This window comes from Salvelinus namaycush, chromosome 18, assembly GCF_016432855.1.
Source record: "Salvelinus namaycush isolate Seneca chromosome 18, SaNama_1.0, whole genome shotgun sequence".
Classification (NCBI taxonomy): domain Eukaryota; kingdom Metazoa; phylum Chordata; class Actinopteri; order Salmoniformes; family Salmonidae; genus Salvelinus; species Salvelinus namaycush.
The window spans coordinates 24751312-24762938 of NC_052324.1; the positions used below are offsets into that span (position 1 = coordinate 24751312).

Here is an 11627-nt window from a genome sequence, read left to right on the forward strand (position 1 = left end):
TATTCTGCAACACTTGCGCTGAACTTTGTTTACTGACTACAAAACCCAATATGGCCAGCCAACCACAAACTAACTATCATACGATGGAATATAGCTGTACACGTTGCGATTACAATTGGCAGGAAAAAAATAGGCTAGACAATAATTTAGTTTACGAAAAATAAAATGCTATAATCCATATGGGTTAAACAAATGTCTAACTAATGTCTGATCGTGAGATCAATAGTATTCAGGTATTAAGTGAGGTCATAGTGTATTGGTTGGTGCAGCCATTGCACCAATTAGGCAATACATACAATTGGGAAATTATGGGAACACCATAACCATAAATTAATACATTAATCCTACCTCCAGAAGAATAGACGCAACAACAATGCCTAGTTCATTTGACAAAGAAGCTCAGGACAACAACGGCCCCCATGCCCAAGGTATTTGGAAATTACGCGCGCTATCATTGCACAACCAAAGGACCCAATAATATAATTTACTGTATAATTGCAACACTTTCAAGCCGGACATCCGCAATGACGTTATACTTTTTTCCCAAAGTGGATTCAAATTTGGCACATGATTGACCAGATCTTATTCAAATAAAACATCCAGTCAAAGCGTGCACACTTTTTTTCGAGCCCTACAAGGGAGGCGTGGAGCTCTCACTTTTGACATTCTCTCTCTGCGGTAGCTTCTCCTCAAGGCAGACTAGCGAACTCTTATGACATCACCCAGCCGCCGAATGGGGGAGAAGGGAAGAGCTCTCTGCGGATGAACGAGGTTTTGATACAAGTGGACGTGTTTGGGCATATCAATTGAATTCGTGCAAGGGAAAAGTTTTAAATGTTGACCATATCTTCAAAAAGATTCAGTGGAAATACTTTGCTTTAAAAACAGCGGAGTTACCTAAACTACTTCGCCAAAAGGTCACTGAATATCAACGAATGTTAGAGGAGAAATGTAAAACTATTGCAGCGTATGTTCCAGCGCATTGTGTCTAGCCTTCTGTTTTCTGGAATAGGGCGTAAAGGAAGCAGAGGAGAGACCGATTTCTCGACCTGCTTTCTCGCCTATGGACGACAGCGGTCCCCTCTCTCCAAAAGCAAATGCTTTCAGTATAGCCTCTCTGATTTCAGCTGCGGAGCAAGCAGGAAACGCAAGATTTGACAAACACCGCACTGGACTGGACAAGCAAAACCAGCACAACTGTTACACTTCGTTTAAAATGCACTACAGCACTGTCACCAGAGAAATGGAAGGTACGAGCGCGGTCTTGACAATAACCTTGTAAATATTTGCTTGTTTCAAGTTTGTTTGTTGCTCATCTCAGGTTGTTGTTGTTTATGTTGTTGTTGCATACAGATGTGATCTTGTTCCTGCAATATACTAAAATTGAGCATCCAGATGTTTGAGTTAGTGTAACTCTATCAATAAAACAATGTTGATGCTAGACTAGACTACAATGTAAAGGTAAGTTCATATAAAAATATTCCCGAAAAGTCACATCCAGTATATACTATAGGGAAATTCCGCGAAAAATATGATGCATATGACAATAGGAAGTTATTCATAACTTAAACTAATCATAACTTCGGGAAAAACTGTGTTCATAGGCGAATGATATCTTTACAGAACTGCAGAAGCTTGTCAAAATAGTGATTTCAGTACTTACATAAGCTACTACCATCAGAGAAGAGAACGAGAACACATTTTGAAAATAAGGAATGAGAATTTAGGGGCGGGGGTTCATGGGTCACCAGTGCGTATTAATGGTAAAAAGTTGACAATAGGCCTATATCAAACACAGTGGACTTGGGTCCCTTATCCCAGTTCCATTTGGCATATAATAATAATTCAAGATACATTAACCCCAAAATAATGTTGCGTTTGTTTGTTCATGCATATACGTGTTTGTTTACCTCGTAAAAAAGTTGACCCTTCACTGTGCCAGCTAGCCCGTCTATTGTTACAGGAGGACGATGTGGGCGATACCCTTATCCAAAAGTAAATGGGTGCCGGAAAGCCCATTAAAAGGGGCGCACTTCACTGTCAATCAGTCTCGTCCCAAGGCGAGGAAAGGCACATTACCTGCAGTTCCTTATCTAAATAGAAATAAGAACCGGTTTTATCGTGAAGGGGAGGCCCTGTAGAGAGATAAGAGAGAAGTCTGGATTGCAGTCTAGCATACCGCAGTAGCGCAGCAAAGCGGAGGCAGCCTGGAATACTTTTGAACACAATCCCTCGAAAACAATTTACGTGTATGGGTTACAGGGTTATAGTTCTACAAAAACATTTTTGGTCAGTATTGGGAATTATAATTAGGGACGCAGCAAAATAAAAGTTCTAAATGTTTTTTTTCCCTCACTATTTAACGTTTTGCGAGAAACGTTGCGAGCGAATTCACTAAAGGCAACAGGCATTTTAGGATTTAGGCTGTAGTTTATTACAGCATTGGATGCAACAGCGAGGGTTAATGGACGCAGAAAATACTAATAGACGCACGAAACGGAAACTATTTTAAAACTATTCGAAAATCTATAAAGGCTGTTTGACTTTGAAAAAAATAACTCAAGACTACAACTGCTTTCAGTGTGCAAAGCATATAGTAAAATCCAACTTTTGGAATGATTTCAGCAATATCCAGTCCGTGGCTGACGCAGCTGTCCCATTTTTGCGATGTTGCAGCCTTCACGACCAGCAGCCTAAGCAGCCTCAACGCACCGGGGAGTTACCATCTCTCTCCGTCCCCCGGGGACCCCTACAGCCAACATGAAACCCACTTTGAGCCATGCCCGGCCGCTCAACACAGCTACAACTACTCGGGGTCGAACCCCGCACAGGCCCAGCAGAGCGACACCGGGTCTTCCAACTGTTCCTCGTCGTCCCCCAGTTCCACACCGAACAGCAAGTCTCTGGTGAAAAAGAACCCTAAGGTGGCCAACATTAACGTTCAGTTGGAGATGAAAGCTTTATGGGATGAATTTAATCACCTGGGAACGGAAATGATCGTTACTAAGGCTGGAAGGTGAGTGGGAGTTACACCATGAGACATGCATGCTTCACTGGGTTAGGGTGCATCATGTTGTGAACAAATATTTAGTTTCCTATTTCAAATGTATGCCATGAGAGCTTACACACACAAAGTAGGCCTAAATCATGAGATACGTTGGGAGAAAATATTTAAAGTTGGTGTGTATTTACTCAATTACAAATTGATGTTGGTGTGATGTTGCAATAGAAATTACGCAGCAATATACAAGCTTATCGATCTATTGAAAACATCTCTTAGCTCATGCTATTTTACTATAATATTTAGATAAAATATTCACTAAAAAACTAGGCCTATTAAAGGAATATCCTGTTGTGTTAAATATAATTTCTAGTCAGACTGTAACCGAATCAAATATTGTGCCTGCAGTTTTTATGTTAAACATTCTCTGAAATTAAGCATTTTTATTTAATTTGGAGTAGTGGATACAATGAAGAGTAGGCTATTTCACCGCAAACATTTAAAACGGCCTACACGTGTGGGCAGAGAAAGCTTATTATTTCTGACTGAATAAAATGACGATATTCGAAAGGGCGTTGATATTCATCCAACATTTTACGCATGTGTTTTTAGGGGATAATTGTATGCGTAAAGGCCCTTCTGTTTCCCCTGTGTGAGTCATGCTTTCCTTGACATAAAGGCCCACCTCACAAAGGTTAAACTTGTGCTTTCCTATCTTATACAGAGTAATAACACCATAGCTAAGGCATTTAGGGGATAATACATGAGATTGTTAAAACAGATAGAGAACTAAAAGGAACGTTCCAGAATTCGCATTTTTCGGGCAATGGCAACGATGCGGTAAAGATGTCAATGGAACTCGAGGTAGTAATGCTTGTATGGATGCCAACCCCATCATCACCAATCAACTGTATTACAGTTAAAACGACTGACTACCACCACCGATTTCTGTATGCTAGCTATGCTACCAGTTTAATGAACAAAAGTGAGCATTTAGCAGTCACTTCTTCTAAACCTGCAAAGGAACAACTTCTAAATGTTATGCAGCGAAAACAGCCAACTATTCCCAAATCGGACTTCAGTAATCACACTTCGGGCCTGTTACAATACATCAATCATGAAGGATTTGACGAATATCCAACTTTTGAGCTATAGCTATTTATTCGACTGTTACGGTTATGCACCCCTTTCCTTGTAATACCCTTTCAAAATGCAAAATGTAGCGCTTTTCCAAAGCTAGAAAGTTTTGCATTGAAATAACTTGCTACTGTAAACAATCCACGTATTAGTAAAATTACAGGCCTATGCCTATTTCTTTCTCTGCATAATATGACCTTGATATTTACATGCTTTCTCGTAGGCAACAGAGCAATAAAACAATATTTGATAGATTTTGATAGCATAAATATTAATAGCAGTCAAAAAGCATATTGGTGAATTTCGCAATATGACTATAGGCATTTATGCAATGTCGTAGGCATTTGTTACTGGACAATTTAGTCCCACTTGCCATACTATGAATAACTGCGTTATATTATTCAATATTTATTTTAGGATTTGAGGTCCATAAGAGATGGCATTTACGAATGCTCAGTTGACCTGCTCTGTGTTATAGGGTGACAGCAGAACAACATCTGTCATTCCAGAGACATTGAGCAACACAGGATCTGAGGGAGAGCACTTTAAAAGCTACTTTAGCCTCACCTATCCACAACTGCAGCCTTGAATAGACACTGACGTTAATTGAGCAAGGATTTTAGGATCACTTTCACTGGTTTGGCGGATTACTTCACATACAATAAAACGTTTTACGGTATATGAGACACCCCACCCCGTCTGCAAGTGTGTGCATGAGGGGAGAGAGAAAGAGAGAGTAGGCCAATTTATGAAAGATAGGGTGAAGAAAAATAATTGTCCCTTGATCCAACAACGTGTGTGTGTGATTAGAATTCATCAAAGGGCAGAAGAGAAATGCAAGTGAAATGCAAGTGCCTTGCAAAAGTATTCATCCCCCTTGGCGTTTTTCCTATTTTGTTGCATTACGACCTGTAATTTAAATAGATTTTTTGGAGGATTTCATGTAATGGACATACACAAAACAGTCCAAATTGGTGAAGTTAAACTAAAAAAAATTACTTGTTTCAAAAAATTCTTAAAAATAATAAACGGAAAAGTGGTGCGTGCATATGTATTCACCCCATTTGCTATGAAGCCCCTAAATAAGATCTGGTGCAACCAATTACCTTCAGAAGTCACATAATTAGTTAAATATGATCACATGATCTGTCAGATGATCTCACTATACATACACCTGTTCTGAAAGGCCCCAGAGTCTACAACACCACCAAGCAAGGGGCACCACCATGCAAGCGGGAACCATGAAGACCAAGGTGCTCTCCAAACAGGTCAGGGACAAAGTTGTGGAGAGGTAAAGATCAGGGTTGGGTTATAAAAAAATATCAGAAACGTTGAACATCCCACGGAGCACCATTAAATCCATTATTAAAAAATGGAAAGAATATGGCACCACAACAACTCTGCCAAGAGAGGGCCGCCCACCAAAACTTATGGACCAGGCAAGAAGGGCATTAATCAGAGAGGCAACAAAGAGACCAAAGATAACCCTGAAGGAGCTGCTAAGCTCCACAGCGGAGATTGGAGTATCTGTCCATAGGACCACTAAGCCGTACACTCCACAGAGCTGGGCTTTACGGAAGAGTGGCCAGAAAAAATCCATTGCTTAAAGAAAAAAATAAGCAAACAGGTTTGGTGTTCGCCAAAAGGCATGTGGGAGACTCCCCAAACATATGGAAGAAGGTACTCTGGTCAGATGAGACAGAAATTTAGCTTTTTGGCAATCAAGGAAAACACTATGTCTGGGGCAAACCCAACACCTCTCATCATCCCGAAAACATCATCCCCACAGTGAAGCATGGTGGTGACAGCATCGTGCTGTGGGGATGTTTTTAATCGGCAGGGACTGGGAAACTGGTCAGAATTGAAGGAATGATGCATGGCGATAAATACAGGGAAATTCTTGAGGGAAACCTGTTTCAGTCTTCCAGAGATTTGAGACTGGGATGGACCTTAAGCATACTGCTAAAGCAACACTTGAGTGGTTTAAGGGGAAACAGTTAAATGTCTTGGAATGGCTTAGTCAAAGCCCAGACCTCAATCCAATTGAGAATCTGTGGTGTGACTTAAAGATTGCTGTATACCAGTGGAACCCATCCAACTTGAAGGAGCTGGAGCAGTTTTGCCTTGAAGAATGGGCAAAAATTCCAGTGGCTAGATGTGCCTAGCTTATAGAGACATACCCCAAGAAACTTGCAGCTGTAATTGCTGCAAAAGGTGGCTCTACAAAGTATTGGCTTTGGGGGGGTGAATAGTTATGCATGCTCAAGTTTTCTGTTTTTTTGTCTAATTTCTTGTTTGTTTCGCAATAAACAATATATTGCATCTTCAAAGTGGTAGGCATGCTGTGTAAGTCAAATGATACAAACCCCCCAAAAATCCATTTTAATTCCAGTTTGTAAGGCAACAAAATAGGAAACATGTGAAGGGGGTGAATACTTTCGCAAGACCCTGTACAGTGTTAAATAAAGCTAAGCGTAATTTGCGATAAGCAAAAATGTAACCATACTCTAACATTGTTTATTCATGCATTGAATCACTTCATACACAAAAACTACAATCATGGGCCTCCTTCTTCCTTGGAAGGCGTCATAACATGAGGCCTACAGCAACAAAATATAGGCCGAATGCAAAATGCTTACCCTATAACAATACAATTGTTGTGGCTGCGGGTGAGATAATGTTTTCGACTGTTGAAAAAAGGCTAAATGTTTTATTCTAAAATAATATCACGAAGTATATCACAACATATCATTTATTTTCTGACGGGGATTTGCCACAATCTCCCAAATCCCACGCAAGTAAACCCCAGTGACAAACACTTGGAGATGAACCAATAGACAATGATAGAGCCAATTCAAAGAAAACCCATGTAAATGTATCATGTGTTTTCTTCTGTCAGGCGAATGTTTCCAACATTTCAAGTGAAAATATTTGGAATGGATCCTATGGCAGACTACATGCTGCTAATGGATTTCCTACCAGTCGACGACAAACGATACAGGTACATTTTATTTACCAAATGAACAAGATAGAACTCTATACTTTTCTTGGAAAATATTTTGTGCCAGTCTACTTTCGCTGCAGTGAATGTATAGGCTATGGCATATGTTCCAATGAGCGTGTATCCAACTCAAAGTATATGCCCGAGACAAGGAATTCAATTGAAAAACAGAACGTAGGCCTATGAAACATCAATTAAAATGTTGCTCCTTGCTTCCTGTCGTAGGTATGCTTTTCACAGCTCCTCGTGGCTGGTGGCGGGTAAAGCTGACCCTGCTACTCCCGGGAGAGTTCACTACCACCCGGACTCTCCCGCCAAGGGCGCACAGTGGATGAAGCAGATAGTCTCATTCGATAAACTAAAACTCACTAACAATTTACTGGATGACAATGGACATGTAAGTATTGTAACGAAGACCTTAGTTTACAAAAAAAGTATTTATTTGCACTGATTGCATCTGCTTTCAAATGACTTGAAAGAGAGTACAATATTTATATTTATAAAGCACCTGCACATTCGTTTGTCTTGTGTGCCAAAATGTTTCCACGGACAGTTACTTTTTTCAAATGTCTTTACCTACACCTATACTTTTTCCAGGTTACTCATTCCTGTTGAATAGATCTGGGAAATTATGTCTTATTATTTTTGATTGATTTTACATCATTTTAATCCATGCATAATTTGATCAATTTCATCGTGCGTAAATGGTTAGTGCGTCAAATGTGTTGACTTTCAAGATGATTGTGCTTATTAACTAACCCCTGCGTTGATTAGCCATCGGGGGATTATGAAAACACAAATGCCCATTGAGCTTTTTGAGTTCATTTTATAAGTCAGTTTTGTTCCAATAGGCCTAACCTTTTCCTCGCTCCCGCTGCAGATCATTCTGAACTCAATGCACAGATACCAGCCGAGATTCCACGTCGTCTACGTGGACCCACGCAAAGACAGTGAGAAGTATGCCGAGGAGAATTATAAGACCTTTGTTTTTGAGGAAACACGGTTCACGGCGGTCACAGCGTACCAGAACCACAGGGTAAGGATCTCTCCCTTTACATGCTATGCAGGTATAATAACACACATTAGGCCTATATGATAAAATCACAGCATGATAATAAATGCTTGTTGTAGTGTGTTTTTGTGTTTTCACAAACTCACGAACTTTATGCAGTGTTTTTGCACCATGGGGCTATTTACAAAGTCTAACTGAATAAGTCAAAGTGTAAAGCAGAAGGCATAAACAGCACGATATACGTGGACCCAGCCTGTGTGCCTCTATTTCTAATAATGAAGTAAAACTCATAGTAGTAGCCTAGTAAGTAATAGCCTAATAATTTGCATGAAAAATAATTCGATTGACAAACGAATCCTAGATGTTTTTATTCATGTGTGCATGATTTGACCATTACATATTTCCAACAGGGCACAAATGAACACCATGTAGGCCTACTGCTAGTAAACCCGACTATAATGCATTATGACAAAATTAGGCTACATACAAAAACTTTCCAAAAAAATCCACATTTATGTGAAACACATTAAGGATTAAACTAACCATCTTTAAATGTAAACCAAAGTTAAGAAATGTAAAAAGAGCTATTTGACGTTGCATCATTCCATTTATGGAGCAACTGTTTCTTGCTTTGATCCCCGTTTACTTTTTTATATTTTTCTTGTATCAAATAGCTGAACATAATTCGTTGACATTATATTTTTGCGCCTGAAAGTTGTCTGTGTGCACTGATGACCCTGCACAGCTGTCCAGTTACTCTCTTTTTTTCCTCTGTCTTTCCTGCTCTGTGTTATCTGTTTGACCTCTCGGTCTCTAACGGGTCTCCAACGCGCACCGAGGGGCTTTAAGTTTGTTGTTCAACTCATTCCGGATATTCATGACCACATAACTTCATTCACGGATGTGCAAAACTATTGGTCTCATCAATTATTAAAAATGACATGTTCAGCTGACATTTCAATTCAGTGTCAAAGTCACAAAACTTGTTAAACTGTAGGCAATTATCCAAACTACGTTTTCCATTTGTTTGTTGATAAATGCCTACTTGGTTATAATATATTGGCATAAGCTACGTTTCGATAAAAGGAGAAAGGGGTCGCTATAGTGTCGTTCTTTAAGTCAACGTAACGGTAAATGCTTTGAGCCTCACTAGTTAGTAGATCTATCTCGCCATAGTCAGAGACACGTTCCACTCTATTTTTTCGTGTCGAGTATAGGAGGCCTAGGCTACTATGTATTTCATGCATATTACACGTTCACATGTTTAATCATAGCCTAAACCCAAAGCCTGGAACAAGCGTGTATATGTCACGTAATGATGTGTTGTTCTGTTGGACTTTCCACTTTGACATGAATGTTTACTTGACTTTGTCCTTTTCCTTGTAGATAACGCAGCTAAAAATCGCCAGTAATCCTTTCGCAAAGGGCTTCAGGGACTGTGATCCGGAGGACTGGTGAGAGAACACACACTTTGAAACTCAATTTACTCCATTCATCAATGACGATGAACTGGATACATTTTTACAAAAGTGCATCAAATTGTCTGAATGGAACCAGTGAATAAGAAATATGTAATAGCCTATTTACAGCAAATGTGACACAAACATATTTAAATGTGATTTACTCATGTTATGTCTTGTGGCTCTGTTATCTGCCTTCTCTACCTTATTACATAATTAAGATATTGGTATTTTTGACACACATTAAAAGAGTAGGTACAGTCAGTGTAACTAAATCCATTCTCTCTGCTCCAGGCCCAGGAATCACAGGCCAGGCTCTCTGCCAATTATGAGTGCCTTTGCCAGAACAAGGAATCCAATGTCTTCTCCCCCACTTCAGAACGGCTCAGAGAAAGGTCTGTAGTCCTCCCTTTGTCTCAGATGAGGAATATAGTTCATTACTTTCACAGAGAGAGTTATTGAATCCAGGAATTGTTATCTTTTAGAACAAAGTACACATTTATTCTCAATTTAGCAATGCTATAACTGAAATACGAGTAAATTATATCTTTCATTAGCTAATATCCATATAAAATATTGAACAGAGATCCCCTACAGTAAATGTAGCTTTCACAATGTAGATTGCACAATAAAAAAATGCCTTTGTTATGCTAATGCTTGGCTAATGTGCCTACTTTACAGTCAGCCTATCTCTGACTGTCTGCTTTTGTTTGTTGTTGACTTTAGAGGACACTAGGCGGGACTACGACCGGGACCCCAATGGCACGCCGATACACGCTGACCCCGCCCACCAGCTGATGTCACGTGTCCTCAGCCCTGCCCTCCCCGTCCAAGGAGGCCTCCACGCCGCCCCCCTCACCAGTGGCCGGCCAAGCCCTCCCCACGACCTGCGCATCCCGGACGGCCACCCACTGGCCCAAGACACCCTGCACCACCACCCCTACAAGTACCCCACATCCTACGAACACTACCTGGGGGCTAAGACCCGGCCGTCGCCCTACCCCTTACCCGGCATCAGAGGACACACGTACCACCACCACATGAACCCAGCCACAGCTAACATGTACTCCACAACTAGTGCCCCCGCTAACTATGACTACGGTCCCAGATAATGACTGTATAGCTGTAGCCGGCAGCCACGGCCCACACACCTGGGCTTCGGCTACTAGCTAGCTAGTGCTGTGGAAAAGGAAACACGCAGGGGTGGAGGGACAACAACACAACTCTGTCTTCATGGCTGATGCAACGTCAGGAGGTTAGAAGGTTGGGAGGTTGTGCGGCACACCCGGTTGCTGGATACCCCATTCCCTCAGAGAGACAAAAACTACCGTATTTATTTAAGGGAAACGTATCTTGGCAGGAAGTACAGACTGGCCCTCTGAGACCGAGCAGGGGTCTTTCTTGACCTCTGAACTTTGACAGCAATAGCTCTACATGAGGGCACCTTTTTGCCTGCGTGGTAGAGCGGCGCAGACAGTGAGCCAGCTTACAGAGGAAACAGCTTACCAGGGCCTTCTCTTAAAACATGGATGACGCATTATATTCGGACTGGAATTGATTCTTTTTTTTGTGTTGGATGCACTTTTTGTTATTTTTGCTTTCAGAAAAGCCATATGTTATATAGTCAATCAAGCTTCCATAGATAGACCAGACATTTGCATGTTGAGCTCATTGGATAGGTGTTGAAACACCTAATTGTTTTTGAGAAGAAAAAAATATTTTTTAACCATCTTGAGATGCCGCCCTGAGAAGCTTGCACCATGGCACTGACTTGCAACAATTCAAAGTCAATAAAGAAGCAGAATGACTGTTCTGTAACTGTAAAATAAATATTAAATTCTTTACTTTTAATTCATGAAGCATCTTTCTCCCAGTTCTCCATTCAGATCCCTGTGTGCTATCATAGGGCCAGGAAAGACCTTGCCTCATTGATTGCATTGTTCTGTTTTCTCAAGCCGGATTTACCCAGTTGGTTGATAGTGTTGAGTCAGTGTATATGTGAGAAAGAGGACTAGG

General features: G+C 40.7%; 1 protein-coding gene across 2 annotated transcripts; it reads left to right on the forward strand.

Moving 5' to 3' along the window:
* Window positions 1-1216: 1216 nt before the first annotated feature.
* LOC120062756 (T-box transcription factor TBX1-like) lies at window positions 1217-11407 on the forward strand. Of its 2 annotated transcripts, XM_039012821.1 has the most exons (8): window positions 1217-1250; window positions 2677-3016; window positions 7038-7139; window positions 7365-7536; window positions 8020-8175; window positions 9538-9605; window positions 9906-10006; window positions 10338-11407. In XM_039012821.1, exons 1-8 carry the CDS (start codon window positions 1217-1219, stop codon window positions 10721-10723), a joined length of 1359 nt encoding a protein of 452 aa, XP_038868749.1. In that variant the 3' UTR covers window positions 10724-11407. The 2 variants fall into 2 exon arrangements, with proteins under 2 accessions (XP_038868749.1, XP_038868748.1); XM_039012820.1 differs by lacking the exon at window positions 1217-1250 and having other exon boundaries at window positions 2616-3016.
* The last annotated feature ends 220 nt before the right edge of the window (window positions 11408-11627 follow it).